Source organism: Drosophila yakuba, chromosome 3R, assembly GCF_016746365.2.
Source record: "Drosophila yakuba strain Tai18E2 chromosome 3R, Prin_Dyak_Tai18E2_2.1, whole genome shotgun sequence".
NCBI classification, from domain to species: Eukaryota; Metazoa; Arthropoda; class Insecta; order Diptera; family Drosophilidae; genus Drosophila; species Drosophila yakuba.
The window spans coordinates 8,561,281-8,584,616 of record NC_052530.2 but is presented as its reverse complement, the minus strand read 5'-3'; the positions used below and the strand labels follow the sequence as shown (position 1 = coordinate 8,584,616).

The 23,336-nt window shown below is 39.7% G+C and overlaps 3 protein-coding genes and 2 long non-coding RNA genes across 6 annotated transcripts; 2 read left to right on the top strand and 3 right to left on the bottom strand.

Moving 5' to 3' along the window:
• Positions 1-468: 468 nt before the first annotated feature.
• LOC26535482 lies at positions 469-1,066 on the bottom strand. The gene is made up of 3 exons (XM_015189408.2): positions 924-1,066; positions 793-852; positions 469-735 (listed from the first exon to the last, which is right to left on the bottom strand). The coding sequence occupies exons 1-3, from the start codon at positions 1,036-1,038 to the stop codon at positions 524-526; spliced, it is 387 nt and encodes a 128-aa protein (XP_015044894.2). The 5' UTR covers positions 1,039-1,066; the 3' UTR covers positions 469-523.
• An 8,434-nt stretch (positions 1,067-9,500) lies between these two features.
• On the bottom strand, positions 9,501-11,642 carry LOC6536021 (beta-ureidopropionase). Its single transcript, XM_002096600.4, has 4 exons — positions 11,448-11,642; positions 10,571-10,833; positions 9,877-10,496; positions 9,501-9,797 (listed from the first exon to the last, which is right to left on the bottom strand). Exons 1-4 carry the CDS (start codon positions 11,549-11,551, stop codon positions 9,624-9,626), a joined length of 1,161 nt encoding a protein of 386 aa, XP_002096636.2. The 5' UTR covers positions 11,552-11,642; the 3' UTR covers positions 9,501-9,623.
• A 3,526-nt stretch (positions 11,643-15,168) lies between these two features.
• LOC120321932 lies at positions 15,169-17,743 on the top strand. Of its 2 annotated transcripts, none has more exons than XR_005561667.1 (4): positions 15,169-15,406; positions 15,674-15,716; positions 16,575-17,262; positions 17,333-17,743. It is a non-coding gene; the product is annotated as an uncharacterized LOC120321932 (long non-coding RNA). The 2 variants fall into 2 exon arrangements; XR_005561666.1 differs by having other exon boundaries at positions 15,169-15,607.
• LOC120321933 lies at positions 16,123-16,567 on the bottom strand. The gene is made up of 2 exons (XR_005561668.1): positions 16,479-16,567; positions 16,123-16,399 (listed from the first exon to the last, which is right to left on the bottom strand). It is a non-coding gene; the product is annotated as an uncharacterized LOC120321933 (long non-coding RNA).
• A 2,242-nt stretch (positions 17,744-19,985) lies between the features above and the next one.
• LOC6536020 lies at positions 19,986-21,486 on the top strand. Its single transcript, XM_002096599.4, has 3 exons — positions 19,986-20,426; positions 20,479-20,601; positions 21,287-21,486. The coding sequence occupies exons 1-3, from the start codon at positions 20,122-20,124 to the stop codon at positions 21,420-21,422; spliced, it is 564 nt and encodes a 187-aa protein (XP_002096635.1). The 5' UTR covers positions 19,986-20,121; the 3' UTR covers positions 21,423-21,486.
• The last annotated feature ends 1,850 nt before the right edge of the window (positions 21,487-23,336 follow it).

Here is a 23,336-nt window from a genome sequence, read left to right as displayed (position 1 = left end):
TATCCCTCCTGCCAAACGTCCATCGTGACGTATGAGTTATGCAGATAAATTCCATGCCACATCACTCATACCACCTATCAGCTTTAATTAAATGCAGAAATGCAACGAAATTCAAAACAAATTAAATAAATTAAGGAATTGAAAACTATGGCATATTTTTGATGCTGTGTAAGTCATGCACTTTTATAACCGCTGTGAATGATATTGGATAATTATGTTTATCTAGGTCTAAATATCTTGAAATGTTGCGTTTATTTACTTTAATTTTTTTTAATTTACTTTATCAGCACCTTTTATAAAGCATTTAAGCAAGAGCGAACAGCCGTTTAACCCGTTTATATTTAATCACCTGAAATATTATTAGTTTTGTTAAATATCGTGGTTTTGCTAGGCTAATTGGCAAACGCACCTAATAGCCTAAATAGCCTAAAATTAAATGGATTGGCTTTGCTATTAAAAATACACTTGTTTTAAACATTAGTAAATATTTTGTATTTCACTTGAAAATAACTAGGCGAAAAAGCTACCCAAATCCAAATATTGCCCTCTTTGTTCTTTCAACCCATAATACAATGTCATGAAGAATGTGTCCGTTTTTCCTTCGTCGAATCTTGTAGGGTGGACGTGGTCTATGTGGAAGCTGCTTCGGTGGAGCCTTTGTCGGTTCATCCTCTGTGTTTGACTCCGAGCTTAGAATGGAGTCAAGCATATCATTGAATTCCTTTTCCTTACATTCTAAAATTTTATCAAATTTAAATTTTCTCAAAATAATTACCTCATTATTAGGATTACCTTGACTTAAACATGTTCGCTGAAACCTGGAAACATATGGGGAATCCGCCTTATTACCTCCTATGTCGAATGAGATTTGTAGGGTTTTTATTGGGCTGCTTATACTTTTCGTTACTGCACTAAAGATTTACCTCTTTCTCTGTTGGGATCTAAACCGTTCTTTGTTGTGTTATTCAAAGCGTTTGCTTGGCATTGAATTAACAATATTGAGGATAAAATCGGAAAAACGAAAAGCAACCTCCCCATCTTGACGTCTCCAATAACAATAGAGAGCAAAAAAACTAATCGTTGATTTAATTAAAAATATGTCATTTGATTTATTTGCCTTTTAAAGCGTAACAAAATGATTTTGCCCTCAAAGACAGATTTAAGATGCATGAAACATTTAAATCCCTTGGAGCAATACAAGGAAATGAACTAGCAAAGTGCTCAACTTTTGCTAAAAAATAATGTCAATTAATAACCGCAGGCTTCACGACTTTGCACATTGAACACAGGAGACATAGCCACAGTCATAAAAGAGTAACCGCAAACACATTCAGGAGAATATCTCGTTTGTTTTTAAACAATGCCCTTAATGAACAGCGGAAATTTGCGACCACTAAAGTACATATCCAATAAATATAAATCAAATAGACAATGCAAAAAGTCCCTGCAGTTTAATATGCGGGAGATTTTGGTGTTAAAATTAAATGGATTTAACCTGACCAGCAATTATAAAGCGGAAAATAAATTGCCTAAGCTACGATTTGGTAAACATTTTCCGTAGTTTAACCCATACTTTTTAGTTAAAAAATTTCGCGTCTAATTGGTAATTTGAGCCAAAAACTATTTCGGACCTTTATTTTTGGGTATATTTTAAACAAATAAAACGAAGTAACACATTACGAAATCTCGATCAGATTTCATCCAAGTAAAGGCAACAATGCAATCGAACAATGCTTAAAATATCGCAATGTTCTGACTTTGCTGGTTATTTTTCGCCTCCCATACAATCATGGTGGCTGATAAATAACGACGCAATTGACTTGAAATCGCAACCGCTTTTACCGCACTCACTGCGAAGGGGATGCTGCGATACAAAGGAGTGTTGTCTTCAGATGGTTATAATACATTATATGCAGTCGTGTGCTCAGTTGACATATGAGGTCAAATAAAACTGCTCTGAAATTTGAAACTCCTGAAAAGTCGCCTTCAACCTTAAATTTCTTGGAAGGGAATAAATATGCTCCTCGTGACATCCTTGCTCGATTTATTCACGTCACGAGGACATCTCTGGTTTTGTAGAACCTGTCGGATGTGTTTTATTGTTGCCTTTTCACACACGCTTTATTTATTTATTTGTATGCTCGGTTCCACTTGGCTCTTTCGGTTTTCCCGCACCCTTACCCTCGCCCATGCAGATGTAAGCCGTATTCATTTTTTGTTTATCAATATTTGCTTTTTGTATCAATATGCAAAAACTTTTATTAATGACCAATATGTGCAGATTTCCTTTTCACAGCCTTTTATTTAGTTCAGCTACCAGGGCCGCTGGCAATTTTCTGGCGGGTTGGCTGAAATGATGCAATGTAAATTTTATTTTAAAAGCTTTTTAAGGCTTTAAGTGGTAGCCGCGGGTATTTTTTGTGCGCCGATAAAAATATCGCCAAGCAGTGATATTGAAAGGTTGTCAAATATGTGTACTATATATAATTTCTTACTTTTTTAAATTCCTCCATTATGCATTGTCCAATTTGGCATTTATTTAAATGATTTATTTTGTTTCTTTTCATTATATCACTGCTGTTGCTCTTCCGCACAAAAGACTGCGGATCATGATTGATGGTCAAACGGGTCCACAGCATTTTCCAGCAGCAGCGGCCTCAGCAGGCGCTAGGAAATAAGTTGATTGAAAAGCAAACCGAAAAATCAATTCCAGCTAATGGATTTTCCACACTGCACTAGGCTAGATCCCTCGTATTCGAATTTCATTAAATTTTATCTTTTTTCCAAGCATTCCCCGCCTTTGGCACCAGCCATTTGCATCCACTGAGGCATCGATTTGGGCGAAGCAATTTTTCAATAAAGGCAAACAAAGAAAAAATGTTTGGTATTCCACTTTGGAGCCGAGACACCCCTCGTTGCTTAGTTGATGTCTACAGCTGTTGGCGTGACTTGTTTTTCCAGCAACATATAAGGTGTAATCATCATCAAGAGATTGAACCTTTTCCTTGTGGAAGGTCGAGCAAGCCGGTCCCTCTGCGGTTTCCCCGAGAATTGGTTTCCATTTTGTGTATATGTATCTCCAACTGGGATAAAGTTTCCTCAGCTTTGCCACAAGAGCCTCTTGACAATTTAGGACATTTCCATAAATGTCCTGAGAGATTCTTTTATTTTTTTAAAGCAATAACATAGTATCAAGCACTCGAAAAATTAATGTAGAGTAAAGCTGAAATTGCAACACATAACATTTAAACTTAAATGTTTAAAAAGATCCCGAATTGGGTTCCATTAATCTCTCGACGAGCTCCTCAAATTGTGAGCATCAGCAGTGTAGTACTTAGCACCTGGTTAGTTATTGATAGCTCGTTTATACTGAGTTCAAGCGCGTCCATCGTCCTTGAGGTACAAAGCTGCCAGTCTGCATTTGGGTGCCGCGTCCTTCGCTTCGAGTTAATTAGTCGTCTGCACATTTAAAACCTAATTAACAGCCGTGGTCGTAATTAACGTTATGGGCAGCTGGCAAAAACAACACCATCATGGGCAGCATGTGGCTGCGCATCCAGAAAAACAGAGTGCGAACTACTGCCATCCAACTGTCGGACTTTATTAACTCCCAGTCGGTGCGAGGCAGGCGTCTGCAAGATTGGCGTATTCAAAGCAGATCAATGGGGCCACCGAGTGACAGAGGAGCATGCCGCTCCACAATTCCGCACCATGGCCATGGGAAAGCGTGCCGCAGGGGAGAACAGAGTTAGACGCCTCCATGTCGTTGGCAATTAAGCATAAATCCGTTGTCACTGTGCGATGCACATTGTTGTTTTAGCCATTGCTGCCGGTCCTCTTCTCTGCTTTTTGCACTTGCAGCACTGTTGCTTATCCTGGTGAAAAATTCACGAGTTTCCGGATGCGGCGGCCAACAGCTGGGTTGACCTGAACCCAGCTAAAGGGCGAAACCCAAGTGGGAGAACTTCGCCAGAGAGATGAAGATTGTATAGCATTTAAAAGTTTTGTTGAACATTAAGAGCAAAATAGTTACACTACTAAGCAATCCCAATGGAAGTCTTATGACTTTAATATTTAAGCAGTTATTGGGTCACAATTCTATCAGCAATGTGTTCATTCTTAATATTGTTCGCTTTTTGGTTTTGACTGCAAAAAAAACGAAATATTCCCGTACATGAAAAAGAGTGTTATAAAGTAAAAAAGCGTTTGAATCAATTTTTATTATTGTCCACATTTTATTTTGCAATTACATATATAATAATGCATTTTGAGACAAGAATGACAGTTAAAAAAAAAATTAGTGCAATTAAAAAGATATAAGATACGTTCTTCATGAACAGTTTTCCAGTGTGTTTCGAGGAAGAGCTTGCGAGCGGGAGAAAATGTGGAAAATTTAAACAATAAACGCTTGGTGAACTCAGCGCAATTTCCTCATGTCGTCCCCGTGCACTACTTGGTCATCCTTTCTCCACTTGGATTGCTTTCTTTCCCTGCTCGACACATTTCTCTTTGCCTTAGCCCAACAAAAAGAAATAATTAATTTTTATGGTTTTGTCCTCGGGTTGGCACTTTTTGATGCGTCCGTCGGAATGGATCAGCTCGGCACTGGAAAAGTCAGTAAAGTGAAGGTGAATGGGAAGTGAAGCCACTGCAAGTGTAAGCTGGAGTAATTTAGAAATTGTTCTGTTTTTGTTTGTGCATCTGCTCCGTGTCTGGTTGGGAAATAAAGAATGAATTTTAACAAATTGAAGCACTTTTCTAAAGACGTCTTCTTACTCTTTGGAAGACCAGTGACTGCCAGATTATTAACTAACATTTCGGAAAAGTTTGGCTACAATCACATATGTATATTGAATATTATAAATATATTAAGATGACCTTTAGGAATTATTGTTACACTATAAAAAGTTTCTGGAATACCTAAAAATGGCGAGTGCTTAATGTGATTATAACATTTCAAGTTTTCGTACTGTTGCCAAACACCATAACGTACCAACACCATATCTAATATTCATAAAACCGAATATAAAATCTATGTTCTTCGCACCCCCTAAACCTTATTTAATGGCCATTACAAGGGTCATATAAACATTAACTGTCCCATGCTATAACTGTTTACACGCGTATAAAAATCAAGCTGAACTCATTTAACAGCCCCATAAGGAGAAAGTCCGTGTAGGTCAGATCGTTGACCGCATCCTTTCCCTACCAAAACCCACTTTTTCTCGATTTTTCCTGCTGCCGTTGCTATTGCCAGTGGTGCGGTAAGCAGGTGAGAAGCGGAGCATGGCGCACACTTCACAGGTAGCCGCAGGATCTGCAGTCGAGCAGAACCACAGCTGAGCCCCACCCTATCGCCCACCTTGCCACCCGCTTTTCCAGCCACTTTCCACCCAACGTGCAACCCACCCGCCACTATAGCCACACCAGTTACAGTTACCATTACAGTTACAGTTACAGTTTCGGTTTCAGTTCCTTTGTCTTCTCGCCCATAACAATAAAGGCATAATAAGAATAATAAAAAAGTTAAATCGGGCAAGGAGGAGGAATGGTGTTCTTTATGCTGGGTAAAATTTTTAAATATTTTATTGTTTAATTTGAGTGCGTCTTGTGCAAAAATGTAATGGCCTGCAACGCTCTGCTTCGCATTACCATTACAATTGCGAGTATTTCCACCTGGCGCCGTTAATTCGAGTAGGTATTAATTACAAAGCCCCAACGGGAACCTGGTCATAAACAAAGAACATCTTGCGTATTGCACTCCATTTTCTGCTTGGATTGCGGTCCATTAACCGATGGTTACTGAGAAGTAACCGCAATCGTAATGAGAAAACACAGATACTCACCAATACAAAGTGCAACGAAATTAAGTTTCCGAATGGCAAACAAGCGTTTTAATTAATATTTCTGTGGGAAATTAATGCAGGTAAAATTGAGATAGCACTTTAATTTGCAGCTTAAACTGAACTTCTACGTTAGTATTACAATTAAGCTCAAATCTATTGACAATTATCTCCTTTAAATAAAGTTAAGTACCTATACTAGTTGACTAATAATATATATAACAAGCAATAACAACCTTTGAATTAAAACGGGAATTCTATAAAAGTAATTACATCTTATAATTTGTATTTTAACCAGAGGAAGTTTAACAATAGCCAAGCCCACAAGTTATTTTTAACGACCTTGACAATTTACCTTTTGTTTCCTTTATTTTGAGGTCAAAATAGTCAACTATTATTAAAGGTAAACCCAATTATAAAAGTTTGCATCCCCCAAATGGGTTTTTCCAATAATGAAGTTACAATTATTAGGTCAGCCATTGAACTCCCTCGAGGGAATTGACTTTTCTGCCTCAGCAAACACACTCTCATGCGTCAGCAAAGAGGACCCTCTATTCATACGTAACCATTTCCCACTTTTGCATTCAAGTTTTCCATTTCCGCTTTGGCGCCATTTTCCTGCCTCCAACCACGTCCGCCCACCCCTGTCTTAGCTCCCAGTTGCATAATATTTTATTATCCCCAACGCCTATCTGCATTGTCCTGGCTCAACAGGACTTCTCCCTCTGGAGCAGCCCACTTTCATTGCCAGTTATCTGCGAGTATCCTTGTGGCAGAATTATAATCTTTGAGGCTCTAACAAGTGCAAGTGCGGCTGGAATTTAATATAACGGACGCCTTTGTTGTTTGCTCGTTGGATTGTTGGTTTTAAGTTTTCGTGTATTTCATTACAAGGCAGTTTTGGGATTGGTAATAAGGATCAGGCTTGTGTGCCGCTCGCCACATTCAGCAGCAGCTTAAATCCTTTACACAAGCTGTTTGCCGCGCATAACGAAATAAAATAAATAATCCTGCTTAATGGAAAGGCCCCTGAATGAGGGGGCAGGTTTCGGCGGCAACTTCACCTCGTCCGCATCCTCAGTTCGCCAACGCCATTGCCATCGCCACCATCTCCAGCCCCAAAGCATTTCACTCGGAGCACCAACAATGCCGCCCGGCATCACATTTCCTTTCCAATTTTCCTCGCCCGTGCCTGCTGCTCCTGGTGATTCTGCTCCTTTTCAGCTCCTTTTTCCTTTTCATTTCGCGACGCTGTTGTGCACACGTACGCTGCTCAAGATTTCCCATTCATATCGTGTGCGCCACTGCCGATGATTTAAACAGGGATGCAAGCCAGTTCTGAGCCGAACCAACCGAACTGAACCGGCTGCTCGCTCAAAACAAAAATTGTTTTGGATATAAAAAGGAATATTTAAATAGATTATTTTATAGAATGTTTTGTCTTTCTCTGTGGTATATGGTAAATCTTTTTCCAAGTCTATTTTGCTGGCTACTAAATGTCAAGAAACATACATTTTTTTAATCATCTTATCTATAAAAATAATCTTATTTGAACTCTCATTGAACTTAAAATCATTTCATTAAGAATTATTTCATTTCAAGAACCAGTAAAAAATAAAATATTTATCGAAGCAGCTTATTGATAATCCGAACACGTTCACCGCTGGTTCAATTATTCGCTGAGCCACTGAACTGAACAAATCAACATTTTTGATCTGCTGGCACCTCTGAACTTTAAGGAGAATATACATCCTCCCTATGCGAAGTCGACATCCTGTTCAATATGCATTTGGCTGGTGGTTAATGCCGCCTTGGGAGTAACTGATTGCCACAGTGGCACCATTATTATGCATTCAGATTGATGCACGTCCTCGGCATTTTTTTGCAACCAGCCTGCCGCAAATGCACACACATCCGGCTGTTGGGTCCTGATTGCGGTCCCAGTCTTGGTTTCTGGCAACCTACAGGACACCCATACACATCGCACCCACTTAACTAGCACTTAAGCTTCTTCGCTCGGAGCTGCTTAGCTCTAAATATTATGTTTAATTAAATATGAGCTCATAATCGAGTTCCCCCATTAAACCTGCTGACCAGGTCGCCTTTCTCTCATTTTATAGCCATTTTATCTGTTTAATTAAAAGGCTGGCTTTTAATTGAAATCGCTCTGATATCTGAGCTGTCACAATTGCCATCTGGCCCCTTGGGCGCAGGAGAGAGATATCTACGTATGATTAGTGTAAGTGCTGCAGGCGGGCTTGAAAATTATAATCCGATATGTAGAGGATTATCTTGAAGGACCCTGAGCGTGCCGACGGTTGGGAATTTATCTTGTGCTTAATCAATCAACTGGGGCACTGAATAAAATATGTTCGACTGGTCGAGGATAACCCACGGCTATAAACGAGCAGCTCCCACATTTTATTGGCTATTCCCCGAAGTCCGGGCGAGGCTCGCTTGGAAGGACCTCTGTCACTTTGGGTTTTATTTGGCTTTCCCCGGAAAACATATTTATTAGCAACATGTCGAATGGGTAATGCAATCGAGGCCTTGAATCAGTTTTCGCCAAGAGTGTGTGTGCAAAAGTGACTTTTCAATTTGAATGAACGAATGTGGCTGGGTAAATATTTGATTTATTTTCGGGTGACCTTTGTTAAATAGACACACACGAAATCTGACATTCCAGCCCACACTTCTCGCACAGCGAGGGATACAAAAATAGGACCAAGAATATTGTGGCTTTACTTTGAGTCAGTTAGTGGAACCTCTAGCGTGGAAGCCTAGTATCACAGCACTTTTGGGCTCTGTGCTGTATATAAATATTCAAAACTCGCACATTTGTCTCTTTGTATCTTTTGACTTGAATGTTGCCCGAAATTCAATTTGCATACTTCCATCCCCTCACCCAGCCTGGTGCACAAAAGTTTATAATTTCCATTTCTGTTGCGGGGCTCGACAAGCACTTTTCGCTTTATAACTCCATTGCCGCACAAGGTCAGGTCGAAAGCAGAGAAACCAATTTAGAATAATCTAACCAATTACTGCCAACGCTCCACAAGGTCAGTCGAGTCATTTTGGCAACGCACAAACGATTATTACTGCATTAGGAGTCGGCAAAGCAACGCACATGTGAGTCGCATGCAGATAAGCAAACGTAATAGAAACAGATTATATCCCATCCCCACCGGGACCCACACTTGAACGCATATCCCGTCTCCGTCTCCGATTCCCTTCCCGGTTCCCATTCATCCGTAACATAATCGTAAAAGTCAAAGCTTAGCTCAATGCTAGATTGCAGCATTTTGTACGGAGGGAAGTTTTTAAAGCAGCCATCGGGGAACGAGATATACATAACAGAGATGCTCTTCAGGCTCGAGGATGTGACTCTTCACAAGGGATTTGACTTGAAGTTCTGTCAGATTTAATGTGTAACATTTAAGCCGAAAATAATGAGATCCGTTCTTAAAAGCACGAAGTATGAGTTTTATTTAGTTACTTTCTCAATTTTTAGGTCACAGCCAATGTCAATCAAGTAAACTAACAATATTAAATATGGATCATTGAAAGAAGTGGGTAGTTAATTTGTCGCTGCAAAACCTCAACAGGGTATCACTGGTGGGAGAATAAATGTAATGATATATATAATTTAGGTAGAAGTTTTTATGAACGTAGTAATCTTATCTTTATTTAGAGTTCAAATTTAAATGCAATTTTCTTATAAATCCATTCTGCCAGTAAATAGCAACAGAGTCAAACGTAATGAAAGTAAAAATTTTCTCCTTATGTGTCCTTGATGATCTGCGGCTTAAAGTCATGCTCCGACGCCTTTTTAAAGGACTCCGCATACAGCGGAACTCTTTGGGTCATGCGGAAGCCCCAGAAGTCCTTCACCTGGCGACACAGGTTCAGATCGAGTTCAACCACAAGCAAGCCATCTTTGTCCCGCGATAAGCTCTGTCAATGAAAGTTATTAAATTTTTATATATAGCCTTTGATTGGGTTATCAAAGTGTGTATTAAGCTGAGACCCTTACCGGTGTTCTTGAGCCGTCAGGAGCAGCGACATAAGAAGATCCGTAGAAGGGACCAAACTCCGTATGCGCCTTGTTACCATCCCCAGATGTGTACTCGTTCGGGAACTGCTCAGTTCCCACGCGATTGATCGGAACCGTGAAGTAGCTATTTGCGATGGCAGCATTACGTGCCTCAATGCCCCACAGTGGCTCTGATAGCCGACCGATCGTAGCCGACGGATTGAAGACTATCTCGGCTCCATTCAGACCAAACATCATCCAGTTCTGTGGGTGATGGCGTCCGTAGCATATGTTTACAGCCAGCTTGCCGAACTCCGTCTCGAAGACCGGGTGTCCGGTGTTTCCCTCCATGTAGTAGGTGGACTCATTGAAGTCACCCACCCGGGGAATGTGGTTCTTGCGGTGCTTGCCCAGGTAGCGACCACTGTTCGAGATGACCACTGCAGTGTTCCAGATGGTCTCGCCGTGCTCTATATCGCGCTCTAGGATCGAGTGGATGATAACCATGTTGTAAGCCTTGGCTAGATCGGCGAGCATCTTGGTCGTGGGTCCGTTTTCGGCTTCTTCGGCAAACTCACACCAAGGAAACTTTTCCCGAGTGCAGAAGGCAAAGGGCATGGCTATTGGTAATAAACATTGGTAGAATTGGTATTCAACGAAGTACATTTATTTCTTGTTTTTTTTGCATACTTACTCCACGCTTCTTGGGTGCAAATAATGTTGCATCCGGCCTCCGCTGCCGCCTTGATCATGGTCTTCACCTTGTTCCAAATGGCTTCTCGTTGCTTTTCAATGGGAGCCGTAGTAGGGATTACGATAGAGTTCTGTATGGCGCCAACTCTGACTATCCTGCATTTGCGAGTTTGCTCCTCTCGCGCCGTGAACCGATAGCCCTTGATGTCGAATCCATTTTGTTCAGCAATATCTTTTGCGCTTGTGGGTAGCTCAAGCGTTTGACTGCAAAATAAATCTATATTTAAATCGATTTGATACAGTACTTTGAGTATATATGTAGTTTAAAAAAAAATTGTTTCTTATAAACTCAACTTTTAATCTTAGTATATAAACAATAACTATGACCAGATGTTTTCCGCTTAAATAAGGATTGAGCAACCTTATTAGCCACAATACAATTTTGGAGATCCGCACTATGTGGTCTGAAGCTTGGACTAACAAAACAAAGTAATAAACAAATAAATTTGGCTTATGATTTTTTTTATACAGAGATAAAACCTACACACTGAAAAAATATCCGAGTTTTATTTTTGTTTTGCGTGCTTCGGTTCGCGATCGTTTCACTTTCATCACCAGATGTTCTCAAGGGTATATACGTAGCTCGTTGAACAAGTTCTATATTTTAATGTGATTCAATGTAAGTCTCTTTTTATAAAGTAACAATACGCTTCGGGGCAACGCTAAGGTAACATAAAAATTCATATGATACCCTTGTGTTTGTTAAAAGATTAAGAATAAAACAAATTTAGAATAATCTGGAGGTTTCATAGACACCCCACATGATGTTCTTACTTGGACATACAGTCTTATCTTATTGGTCTTTATACTGTACTCACTCTTCTTCAGCACCGTACAAAATTCGCTTCACCTCTTTTAGTTCATCGGGGGGCAAATGCTTTTCCAAGCAATCGTTCAAATTTTTCAGTTCAAATGTAGACATATTTCCTATTTCCAGCTACAGAAAATCTCATTAATTAGCGACCCAATTGACAGAACAACCTTCTCCGACCGCCGCACTATATAAAATGAATCTGCTGACGATCGCTTTCTCTTCTTATCTATAGCTCTATTTAGTTTAATCTCTCATTTGGATTCCTCTCTGCGCCTCTCCCAAGTGTTACAAAAATAGTGAAAAACATTTAAATACACTCGTTGGCATTTAAATAGCATTCGTAATAAAAGGCCAACACTGAAAATTACGTATCACGAGTTCAAATTTTTGTATTGTATACGCAATATATACATATTTACTTTTATTGATAAGCAATAAACATTTTGTGCAGAACTTGAAAATTTCTATCTGAATAACGGGTATCTTATAGACGAGAAAAGCGACTTCAGCGATCGCTCTCGTTATAAGTTAAATTTATTTATTTTTTTGCAATTTGGACAAATATTGAAACGGTCACTTAAAAAGGCAGTGATCTACCAATAACAGAAATCAACCTTGTGACACTTTACTTGACGATTTCAATTTCGATGGTTAGTCATCATTTTCAACTTGGGAAAAGTTGACTACTGACTGTTTAAATATTAGAAAACTTATTAAAAAACTTATAAATTTAAAATATTTTCGCACCGTTTGTTCTACTAAATAATTTAGGTCTAAAATCCTCAATATCTTATTTCCTCTCCTTAAAATGCAGGGAAACCCCGCGTGAGCTGATTTTGTCAAACTTTAGTAAATATTCACTAGGATTTGTGCATATTCTTATCTCCTTTGCCAGAGCATCTCCGATGTCAGCCACTTTTCCTGAAAGCTGACAGCGTTTGGGCCATTTTGTATTAGAAAAGATTAACTTCGGGGCAAATGTGGGTCGTTGGCGCTTCGAGGCAATGCAAATTACCCGAAATCTTCCCCTGGCGAAAACAGTTGGTTTGTCTAGTTCTGGTGCTTCTTGGTCTGCTTTTTGTTTTCTTTTTCAGTTGGCAACTCAATTGAGTGTAAAACAATTTCATTAAATCGCCAGTCGTCGCGTCTCTTTCTTCGCACCCAACTTTTCTCCGCGTGTGTTTGTGTTTGCTTTGTCGAAGAGTTTCCTAGGGACTCAGTGTCCTCCATTTGGCCACATTCATTTATTGAACTCGGTCCCAAGCCGATCCGAACGGAATGGGACCTCATCATTGTCTACGTCGTCTACTCGCCGGTTTTGTTCTATTTTTATTATTATTTTATTGTCTGGTTGCATTGTCCATGTGGGAGTTCGGTGCCATTGGGAGGAACTTCCAAGGACCTACTGCCATTGCAATTTATAGCATACGCTTTGAAAACATGTTCACAGGCATTTTTATCATTTCCGCATTTATATGGTTTCCGCTTGAGCTGCAAGCAAACTAAGAAGTGGCTTTCTGCCTTATTGCCCATCCGCCGTCAGCCATCCACACTCCACCGTCCGCCATCCAGGATGTCCCAGCAGCTGAAACAGAAACCGAGCCTCGCTCAGCCGAATGAATTGTTTAGGTTTAATTTATTGTTCTGAGATTGGTTATGGGCTTCTGGAGAGGTCAAAATCGCACTGCAGCACACACTGCCCGAAATGAATGACCCGAATGGCCAAATCGATGGGAGGTCCAAGGCCGAAGTTCGCCAATGTTTCAGTTTTCAGTTTGATGACATTCTTTTTATCGTAGAATCAAGCTGCAAAAAGGTAAATGGAAATGCCTGTGATTTCTGAGGCAGTGTAATGAATGCAAGAACTGCCGCAATTTCTTAGCATGACTTTAATTAAATTGATAAATTAAATTAATAATTTGCGGTACTAGATGAAAGAGGACCTTAAATTAGTTTGATAATATAATTATTTGTTTCATCATTAGCATTGAGAGCAGAACTAATAAATCAATAAATTTGTCTAACGATAACAAGGTGGCTATGATGAAACAATGAGTGAAGTCTAAGTCTGCAATGTCTAATGAAATGTTTATATAATTGGACATGGAACTTATAAGGTAGCACGATTCTATTAAATTCTTAGTAAATGATTTCATTCAGCTTGCACAAGAAAATTTAAAATAAACTTAACAATTCTAGTACCTAAAAATCTTTTATTTAAATACATAATACATTTTGTAGAAAGCTGTTTCCCCGGCTAAGAGCACTCACCAAAACTTCTTCCCTGTGTAATTCCCAATAAAAAATAGAACACTGGCCACGACTGGAAGCAAAAAATTACAACTCTTACATAGCTCGTCTATTCTGGTCCATTAAAAAATGGGAGAAATGAAACAGGGGTACGAAAAGCAAGGGACAAAAGAAGGCCAGCGAGACTTGTTAAGGGTCAGTAATAAATCTCAGCAGCTTGTGCTGGAACTTAAATTAAACACTGCAAAATCGGCTGGGCAATGGCCAAGTTGTGTGGACTTGTGACAGGCGTAAAGGAAACCTACAAGGAATGTAAGGAAAATCACCAGTACACAGCGACTTGAAAAATGAGAGGCAAAAGACCACTGAGACGTGAGCCGAGCGAAACAAGAATCCAAATTAAATAGAGTTTTAAAAAACAAGCGGCTAAATATGCTGCAATTGCCGGCTCTGTCACAAGGATCACAGGGCTCTCCCCGACCGCCATTACTCAGTTTTTGCATATGCGAAAGTCTGGCAGTCAGAAACGAACCTGCACGTGGCTAACAAAACTGTTGGCCACTTTTTAGCAGAAAAGCGGCAAATTTATGGCTGTTGTTGGCAGCATTTGCGTGCCAGCAACTTTTTGGGCACTCCTCCACCTGGAAAAAGACGTGAATATTTCTTTTTTCACACGTACTGTAGCAGAAGAGTTAAATTGGCAAACCAAAGAGCACGAATAAAATGCAAACAGATGAGTTTTGCCGGCCAAACTCGGTTATTAAATGGCGTAAAATGAGCGCTGCTCGACTATTCAATTTGCGTTAATGGCCAAAATATTGGCAGGGCTCAATTGGACCCTCTCGTTTGTGGCATGAATATTTCAACGGCTTGCCAAAGTGTTTCGCAGGAAAATCGGCTTACATCTAATTTGATTTTGCTAAATTATGTTTCCATAGAACAGGGCCAAATAAATTTCATTTGATTTATTTCGTTCCGCTGCGTGGTATTATTCATGATAAATTGGAAGTTAAGCGTCCGCAGTGCTGCCTTTCATGCTCGCAACAATTGCTTCCAGTTAGACAATCGCCGTCGAGAAGCAATCTAAAATTTTCCACCCGAAAACTGCATTAAAGGGGTGGCCAGTGCGAGTGCCGTAAATTAATATGGTGGCGAAACTGTAAAATTGAAATTATGGCAACTGCCAACTAATGAACAGCGATAAAAATAAATACAAGAGCTGACTCCAGCGAACTGCCGGAGAAAGTTGGCCACTTGCACCTGAATGACTTTCAAGCCAGCTCCGAAACTATGTCAATACATTCTGATCCAGAGTTCATAGTCATTGCCTCAAACTCGTCCAAAGTTGCTGAAGTTTCCACTTCGAAAAGTGTAGCATGCCTTTGTGCGTCCTTTGGCGTCGACTGAGAAATCCGAGAGCGGCACCGAGTGCTTCCGAAAGGACTCTCCGCAAACGAAGGCACTTCGGCATCGGGAGCTTTAGTTCTCTTTCACTTTTCCCAGCCTTTGCAGACTCTCTTTGCTGTGCGAGTGCAATAGGCATATATTGCTTGCGCCGCGAAAACGGGATAGCCTCAGTCAGTTCGGACTGCTCGCACCTTGAAAGCTCATCTGCCACTTGTGACGCCTAGGATGAAACAATGAGCCTAAATAAATCGAACTGTCGTGAATTTGTCAACATGAGGAAAACAACCGAAGCAATTCCAACTCAAAGTAAAGGTTTTAGCGACCTCTTTTACAACGGAAAATTTAAATAATTCAAAATAATTTATGCATACACACTGTTAAGTTTACAAATTATTTACAAGCCAGAGAATTGGTCATTAAAGTAACGGTTGTATTTTACAGCCTAAACCATAAAAATCGAAAAATTTAGTCATCAAAGAGCTTGCCTTGCGGTTTATTTCTAAGCATGTAAAAAAATATGGCCAAAAAATTAATTATAATTATTTATAAAATAACATAAATTCCTATTTATAGCCGCTGCTCGTAGAGTAAAAAGATTTACTAGATTCCTTAAAAGGTATGTAACAGCATGCTAAATCTCAACTTTCTAGCTTTTATAGTTCCTGGGTCTCGATGTCCATACGGGGGGCGGGCGAACAGACGGACATGGCCAGATCGAATGGCAAATAGACAAATTAAATAGTCAGAAATGCAAGCAAATAACAAATATCTTCCTCAGTTAAAAACCAAAATTAAATAGGTTTGATTGGACAAAATATCAAGTGCTTCCGCTAGAAAAGTACACTTATTATTATACCCGTTACTCGTAGAGTAAAAGGGTATACTAGATTCGTTGAAAAGTATGTGACAGGCCTAAAGCTGCCACGTCCACACTTTTGAAAAATGTTTTGATATTTTTTCATTATTATATTAGTCTTGTAAATTCATTATGACTGGGTTTGATTTATAATAAACTAAGAGGGTGGGTTTTTTAAATTATCTTGAGATTAATATTATCTTTTAAGCATCATAGTTAGCCAAACTTAAATTGAAGTGTAAGCCTCTACGTTTGCGTTTGTGTGCGGGTGGCACATGCAACATTTGACATTGTTGGTAGCCAGTGTTGACTTGTTTCCTAGTCGCCGCTCGCTGTTTGGGGATTTGGGTGGAAAATAAAAGGGTGATGTGTTGGTAGTGCGCTGGCCATTGCTGTTGCACTTGTTGTTGATTGTTAGTGGGCGACAGCTGAGTGGGGCACGTCTGAACATTTAAGCGGGGAGGAATGTGGGTTAATGGGTTTTTAGTTGCCCTTTTCATTACTCAGCAGACATCAACTCACATACGCGCCAAATTGTTTCGTTGTGCGAAATGCTAATCAAATGAAGTTCCATGGGCTCCCCAAGTCGGTATAAGAGTCCTCCCTTTTCCATTGCAGGCTTGAGTGCCCTTTAGCCATAGTAAGCATCTTACTATGTTGGCCGAAAACAGAAAGCCAATATTTCCGCAAAGCTCCAGCCGCATAATAATGGCAACAGTTTCGCTTCTCACGCTTCGCTGATTAACATGTGAATCACGTCAGGTGAGGACACTATAAAAAAAGGTGACTGCGTATAAGATTTACAAACTCCAAGAAAATATTAATACATAATAAATGAATTTGGTATCAGCATCGGTCCTCAGCGATCCTAATGATTAATATATGCATTTTTTTTTTAAATTTTTATTCATCTTTATACATTGTTCAGCAGAAAAGATTATAATTCTTATGTTGGCAAAAAGTTTAAGTTTAAGTTCGAAGTGCATTCCCACGCATAAAGCAACAAGAGACTGCACAGCTAATTGAAATTTAATTTAATGACCGTTCTGAGCACGTGGAAAAGCAGCGTTGCGATGCAGCCAGGCGTTGGAAAATTCGTGGAACTTGATGCGCCTTCCATCGCTAATTAAATTAGCAGCCGTATGCATGCAGGAAGCGATTTATGAATTACATTCCCGTCCAAAAAGGTGCAACACGGAATGAGGAGAATGGAAAACACTGCACTGACCTAACCGTAAATGTGCCACACAATACAAGAATTTTCCTAATTGAACATGTGTCCGACATTCAGGTGCATACTACATAGGTAGGTAGATACATGCAAACAGAGTAACCCTTTTGCATTTGGTTTTTGTTTCCACTCCACCTCTTTACAGTTCATTAATATTGCGGGCCGCAGTGGGGAAGGTTTATTGGAAATTAAAAGCCAACTTCATTTGCGTTCTAGCCAGCACTTTTGTGTGCTACTCGCTCTCTGCCACGACAGTTTTCCATTTTCCCGGTGCCAGCTAATTTAAATTTTTTGCTTGTTGGCTGCGGAATTTATGCCTGACAGCGAATGGAGACCACACAAATTGAGGCATAAATTCGGTTGCATTTCTATTTTTCTTTGTTAATTTAAACATTGCTTTGGCCACGAGTATTATTATGAAATAAATAATCCAGATTACGGATTTTTCTTCGCTGAACAAGTTTGCTAATTTTCACATCTACGACTGTATCTAATTCAAAATCGATTTGAATACCAATTTGAATAAAAACTTTCGACAAGTCGTTGAAGCTGAAAATATCCATTGTCTGTACCCAAGGTACCTTTAAGTTTTTTGGCTGAAAACAGATCGTGTTTATGATGTATATTCTTTGTAACTATCGGGCTACATTCGTATAGAAACTTAAATAATCATAATTAATATGTAAAAAATATCCAAAATATCAAATCTCGATATTCAGCTAGAGTATCCCTGTTGATGCCATAAATTTTTAATAACTTTAATGGCAGACCTTTGATGAGCACTCGAAAGTGTTTTTAATTTCAATTAATATACAAGACACTCGAGGGCAAAAATACACAGCCGTTTCACTGACACACAAGTGACTCATTCAGGTCCTTGACCAGGACTCAACTCATACTCAATGGCTTCGAACGGAAATCAACTTAAGTGGCGTCTGCCGTTGAACGCTGGTTCGTCGTACATCAGTAGTTGCTCGGAAAAAGTGGGAGCAGCTGAATGAGCAGACCTAAATACCTTAAAGTTTGCTTAAACTTTCGCCACTGGCCCAGAAATTAGCAATGATACCCAGTCGTCGGATTAGGGGATCCTGGACCATAATGGCCTCATTAAGGGTTAAGCCGAAGTTAAAGTTTCAGCGCTGGAAAAAGAAACTGTTCCGACGTGTTCTGGGCAGCTAGAATATCCTGCCGTAAGCAGGAAAATTATTAAACAATGCCCAGGGACCGCAGGACGAGGAAGTGGTGGGACGGGTGGGAGATGAGACAAGCATGATGACAATGAGGACCAGGACCCTGGTGCATGCAACTATGAAAATGGCAAAGTGCTGACCTAAGCCCACAAACAAAATGGCAGGCTACAGAGGACGAGACAGCTAAAAAGTGTCACAGCAGCTCAACACAAAAACTCAAATTCCAAGCGCCCGAGTTCGACCCCGGCTGGAACTGGTACTGGTTATGGTACTAGTATTACTACAACTACTAAAACTGAACCCTGGCAGACCGGCGGGCGGATGGACATGACGAAGTGTCAGTGGCTCACAGCAACGAAATCCCAATGTAGCCAGTGATAAGGCCAACTACAGAGCCACGTGTTTGCTTTTCAATTTGTGCCAGCAGCCAGCAGCCGGCTGTGGAATTATGAATAGGCCGGCACAAAAACAAAGCGGCCAACAGCAGAAAGACATCGTGAATGGGCCAAGTGGAACGGCTTTCTGGGGGCCGCAAGGGGTTAACGGGCGTTACACGGAGCGTTGGAGCATTCATTGAAGCTAAACAGGATGTGAGGTAAGGTGCGGGCAGGCGAGGACTCCGAATGGATTCGGAGAGGATGGGACGGCACTGGTTGGGATGGGATGACTACGCTTCGATGCCGACAGGCAAAGGAAAACAACTTTTGCGAAAGTTGAACTCGATTTGTGTTCTATTTTAGTGCTCCTGTTCGTCCTCTTCTTTTCTCTTTTTACATCACTACTTATGGCAAGCTGCATCTCATGAAATGCAAATGTATATCTGTAAGGACTCAAAGTCGCTGTGGATGAACATACAAATTTTATGGTAAACTCTCTGATCGCTTCAATAATTTAGATAAAGGGAGCAAAGATTCATAGTTCGAGATACAAAAATGACCTAATCAACTCACTTTGGAAATGTTATTAAAAATGATGTAAATGGGCTTTTTTATATGCAAGCCATTTTTATTTTGAGGAGCACCTTGTTATGTTTTTAGAGAATAAAGAAGCACGGGAAATATTCGACATTTTAACTTAACTTTTTATCAACAAATACAGATTCCACTTAATAATATTTAATATTAATTGAAAAATTTTGACACAACAACTAGCGGAAGGGCTGACACGAATTTTAACATTTTTCTGCCACATCGATAGAAATATTGAAAAACAAGAATTTTACGGAAAATAAAATTAAATGATATTTTAAGACCATAACAAAACTGAACCACTATCAAAACATTTTCCAAAAGTATGGGTATGACAGTTTTAGTCTGTTTGTGGACGTGGTAATATGGGTCAATAAATTTCGAGCTTTTATAGTTCCTGAGATCTCTACGTTCATACGGACGGACGGACATGGCCAGTTCGACTTGGTTATTGATCCTGATCAAGAATTTATATGATCAGAAACGCTTCATTCTGCCTGTTAGTAGAATCTAGTATACACTTTTACTCTACATTGCTCAATGCTCAACAACATAATCATCAAAAAACGTAATCTTAAACTTTAACAGAGTTGACTGTTATCAAAATTATAAAATTTTAGTGTAACATGCTTTATCCATCAACAAACACTGCTTTAACTTTCATATATAATATTTAGTTAGACCTTAGCCAACAATTACATTCACAAATTCCACAATAGTATCCAAAACAATAACTCATCCACAGTAATAGCCATTACTTCAATACAACCTTCGAAATGGAGACAACCAGTGAAAGGAAAACCCAAATTATGGAGAAGCGAAAGCTCATGGGCGACAAGAGGATGAGCATGGGAATGAAGTCATTCTATGCCTCGGTAATAGGAAGCATTTTCCGGATGAGCGATGAGCAGCGAAACTCGTTTTCAGCCATGTTTAGGCGCCACAAGGCTGACGCACAATATGTTGACGCTACCTACGTTGATAATCCCATAGAGGAGTACGAGCCCATTTATCAAACCGTCTTCGATGACGACAGGGATCCCGTGCATGAGCCCACATTCTCCAAACACCGCATACCCCTGTAAGATCTCAAACCAAACTGGTCAAGGTCAAAATACTTCTTATTTCTTTAGTCAGATACGTTGTCTGGAGCGCTACCACAATTCGAAGCGGGAGTACGCCAAGCAGTTCAAGCGGGAGATCCAGCTCCTAATTGACAACCAGTCCACGGCGGAGGATGCCTGGCAATTCGTAAGGTAAAGTTTCTAGTTATAGTTATATACTCGTAGAGTAAAAGTATACTTGAAAAGTATGTAACAGGCAGAAGGAAGCGTTTCCGACCATATAAAGTATATATCTTCTTGATCAGGATCAATAGCCAAGTCGATCTGGCCATGTCCGTCTGTCCGCCCGTCCGTATGAACGTCGAGATCTCAGGAACTACAAAAGCTAAAAAGTTGAGATTAAGCATGCAGACTCCACAGACATAGAAGCAGCGCAAGTTTGTCGATTCATGTTGCCACGCCCACAAACCGCCCAAAACTGCCACGCCCACCATTTTGAAAAATGTTTTGATATTTCTTCATTTTTGTATTAGTCTCGTAAATTTCTATCTATTTGCCAAAAAACCCTTTTCCACGCCCACAAACCGCCAAAAACTGTCAGTGTTGAAGATTCTCCTTCGCACTTCTACTAGCTGAGTAACGGGTATCAGATAGTCGGGGAACTCGACTATAGCGTTCTCTCTTGTTTAGTTTAGTTCCCACAATAATTATTTTTGATATTACTCTCTTCATAAGTTTTTTACTAAAAATATTATTTTAAAATGCTAAATAATAAATAATAAAATTTTCCGTTGGTGCTTCGTTGGAACCGGATATAATGATGAAGAGAAACTATAAATATCCAAACTTATTATTGTGCATTTTATTTTTCTTCCAGAACCATGGCTTATACCACACTTTGGCCGCCGCTGCACACAAGAAAAGAACTCAAGATTTTTGAAAAGGACTTTTGCAAGCTTACGCCCAAAGAGCAGAAACGCTACAATAAAATAATGGCGACCAATTTTTCTTAAAGTCTTTAAGATTTAATATCTAAAATTTTATAATTTAAAAAAAAATACAAAATAATAAAAGCAACAAAAAGTGTTTATAAAAAAAATATTTTTAATATATTATTTTCTTTTTCAACAAAGATAATTAAGATAACTTTACCACTTTTAAGCATGCAAGTTGTACAACCCGTAAACAAACCACTTGGAGACCAAATCATGGTCAACTTGTTGCGCTTCAATCAAACTGCATCGATCAGCATAATTGAAATTCACAACGCAGAGAAATAATTTTGACATCAAGCTTTTATTCTAAACACAATTGAAAGTTCAAGAAGTTTCAAAAGAAAAGCTTCTGGCCGAGGTTGATTGGCTTAGGATTTAGAATCCAGAGGGCAGTCTGTTTCGGGATCGGATCGAGAACGATCTAAGATAAAATCTGATAATAGTGTTTTGTAATATAGTATAAGTTTAAAAAGTTTATCACCAATAAATTTACTAAAATATTTTTGACGCGGGCCGCGCACAAGGAATAAATAATAAACAATAAAATAACAAGGCGCGCGAGTTAACATGCCCCTCTCCCCGGCCACAGGGAAACAAATCCAGAGCCGAGGAGTTTTAACGAAGATCGTCAACAAGAACTCGGCCGAAGAGACATTTTGCCTAAGCATACAACTTTTTGTAATAAAGACATTCCTTCTCGTTTCATACCCCGAACTACACAGTTGTTTTTTTGAAAGCTTTTCCTCCCCCGGCCACAGGATTGTAACTGGCGCAGCCGGACTACGGACAAGGGATTAACAATGCCCACTACGCTTATCGTTCTAATTCTAAAGAGGTGATGAACATGTGATGGCAGTGGTTGTGGGGATTTTAGTAGTGAGTGGTGAAATAATAAATTAAGTAAAAAGTTATTGAAACATAATGACGTCCAAGTGCAAATAAAACAAAAGAAACAAACAAAACCAAGTTCAAATTGCTTCACAGGCGACCGTATGTGTACATCAATCTCTGATAAGGCACCGGGATCGCTTGTGCAGGACAATTTACAACAATTATACCAACAAGTGTGATGACCGTATAAGTGTACATCAATCGATGATAAGGCACCGGGATCATCCATACACCCCAACTCATAAAATGATACCAATTAAAAAAAAAACAAGAGAGAACGCTATAGTCGAGTTCCCCGACTATCTGATACCCGTTACTCAGCTAGTGGAAGGGAGAAGGAGAGTCTTAAACACAGTTTTTGCCGGTTTGTAGGCGTTATAGTGGGCGTGGCAGAAAGTTTTTTGGCAAATCGATAGAAGTTTACAAGACCAATACAAAAATGAAAAAATATCAAAACATTTTTCAAAAGTGTGGGCGTAGCAGCTTTGGGCGGTTTGTGGGCGTTAGAGTGGGCGTGGCAAAAAGTTTGTTGGCAAATCGATAGAAATTTACAAGACCAATACAAAAATGAAAAAATATCAAAACATTTTTCAAAAGTGTGGGCGTGACAGCTTTGGGCGGTTTGTGGGCGTTAGAGTGGGCGTGGCAAAAAGTTTTTTTGCAAATCGATAGAAATTTACAAGACCAATACAAAAATGAAAAAATATTAAAACATTTTTCAAAAATGTGGGCGTGGCAGTTTTGGGCGGTTTGTGGGCGTTAGAGTGGGCGTGGCAACCTGAATCGACAAACTTGCGCTGCGTCTATGTCCCTGGAGTCTGTATACTTAATCTCAACTTTCTAGCTTTTGTAGTTCCTGAGATCTCGACGTTCATACGGACAGACGGACAGACAGACGGACGGACAGACGGACATGGCCAGATCGACTCGGCTACTGATCCTGATCAAGAATATATATACTTTATATGGTCGGAAACGCTTCCTTCTGCCTGTTACATACTTTTCAACGAATCTAGTATACCCTTTTACTCTACGAGTAAC

Excerpts from the sequence above, each read along its gene's own strand:
- LOC26535482 (XM_015189408.2), bottom strand. The coding sequence starts at position 1,038 with ATGGGGAGGTTGCTTTTCGTTTTTCCGATTTTATCCTCAATATTGTTA. Across the intron at positions 853-923 it reads AGATCCCAACAGAGAAAGAG|GAGGTAATAAGGCGGATTCC; the intron begins GTAAATCTTTAG and ends CATTCGACATAG. Across the intron at positions 736-792 it reads GCGAACATGTTTAAGTCAAG|AATGTAAGGAAAAGGAATTC; the intron begins GTAATCCTAATA and ends ATAAAATTTTAG.
- LOC6536020 (XM_002096599.4), top strand. The coding sequence starts at position 20,122 with ATGGAGACAACCAGTGAAAGGAAAACCCAAATTATGGAGAAGCGAAAG. Across the intron at positions 20,427-20,478 it reads TCCAAACACCGCATACCCCT|TCAGATACGTTGTCTGGAGC; the intron begins GTAAGATCTCAA and ends TTATTTCTTTAG. Across the intron at positions 20,602-21,286 it reads GATGCCTGGCAATTCGTAAG|AACCATGGCTTATACCACAC; the intron begins GTAAAGTTTCTA and ends TTTTTCTTCCAG.
- LOC6536021 (XM_002096600.4), bottom strand. The coding sequence starts at position 11,551 with ATGTCTACATTTGAACTGAAAAATTTGAACGATTGCTTGGAAAAGCAT. Across the intron at positions 10,834-11,447 it reads TTGTACGGTGCTGAAGAAGA|TCAAACGCTTGAGCTACCCA; the intron begins GTGAGTACAGTA and ends TTTATTTTGCAG. Across the intron at positions 9,798-9,876 it reads CTGACGGCTCAAGAACACCG|AGCTTATCGCGGGACAAAGA; the intron begins GTAAGGGTCTCA and ends TTTCATTGACAG.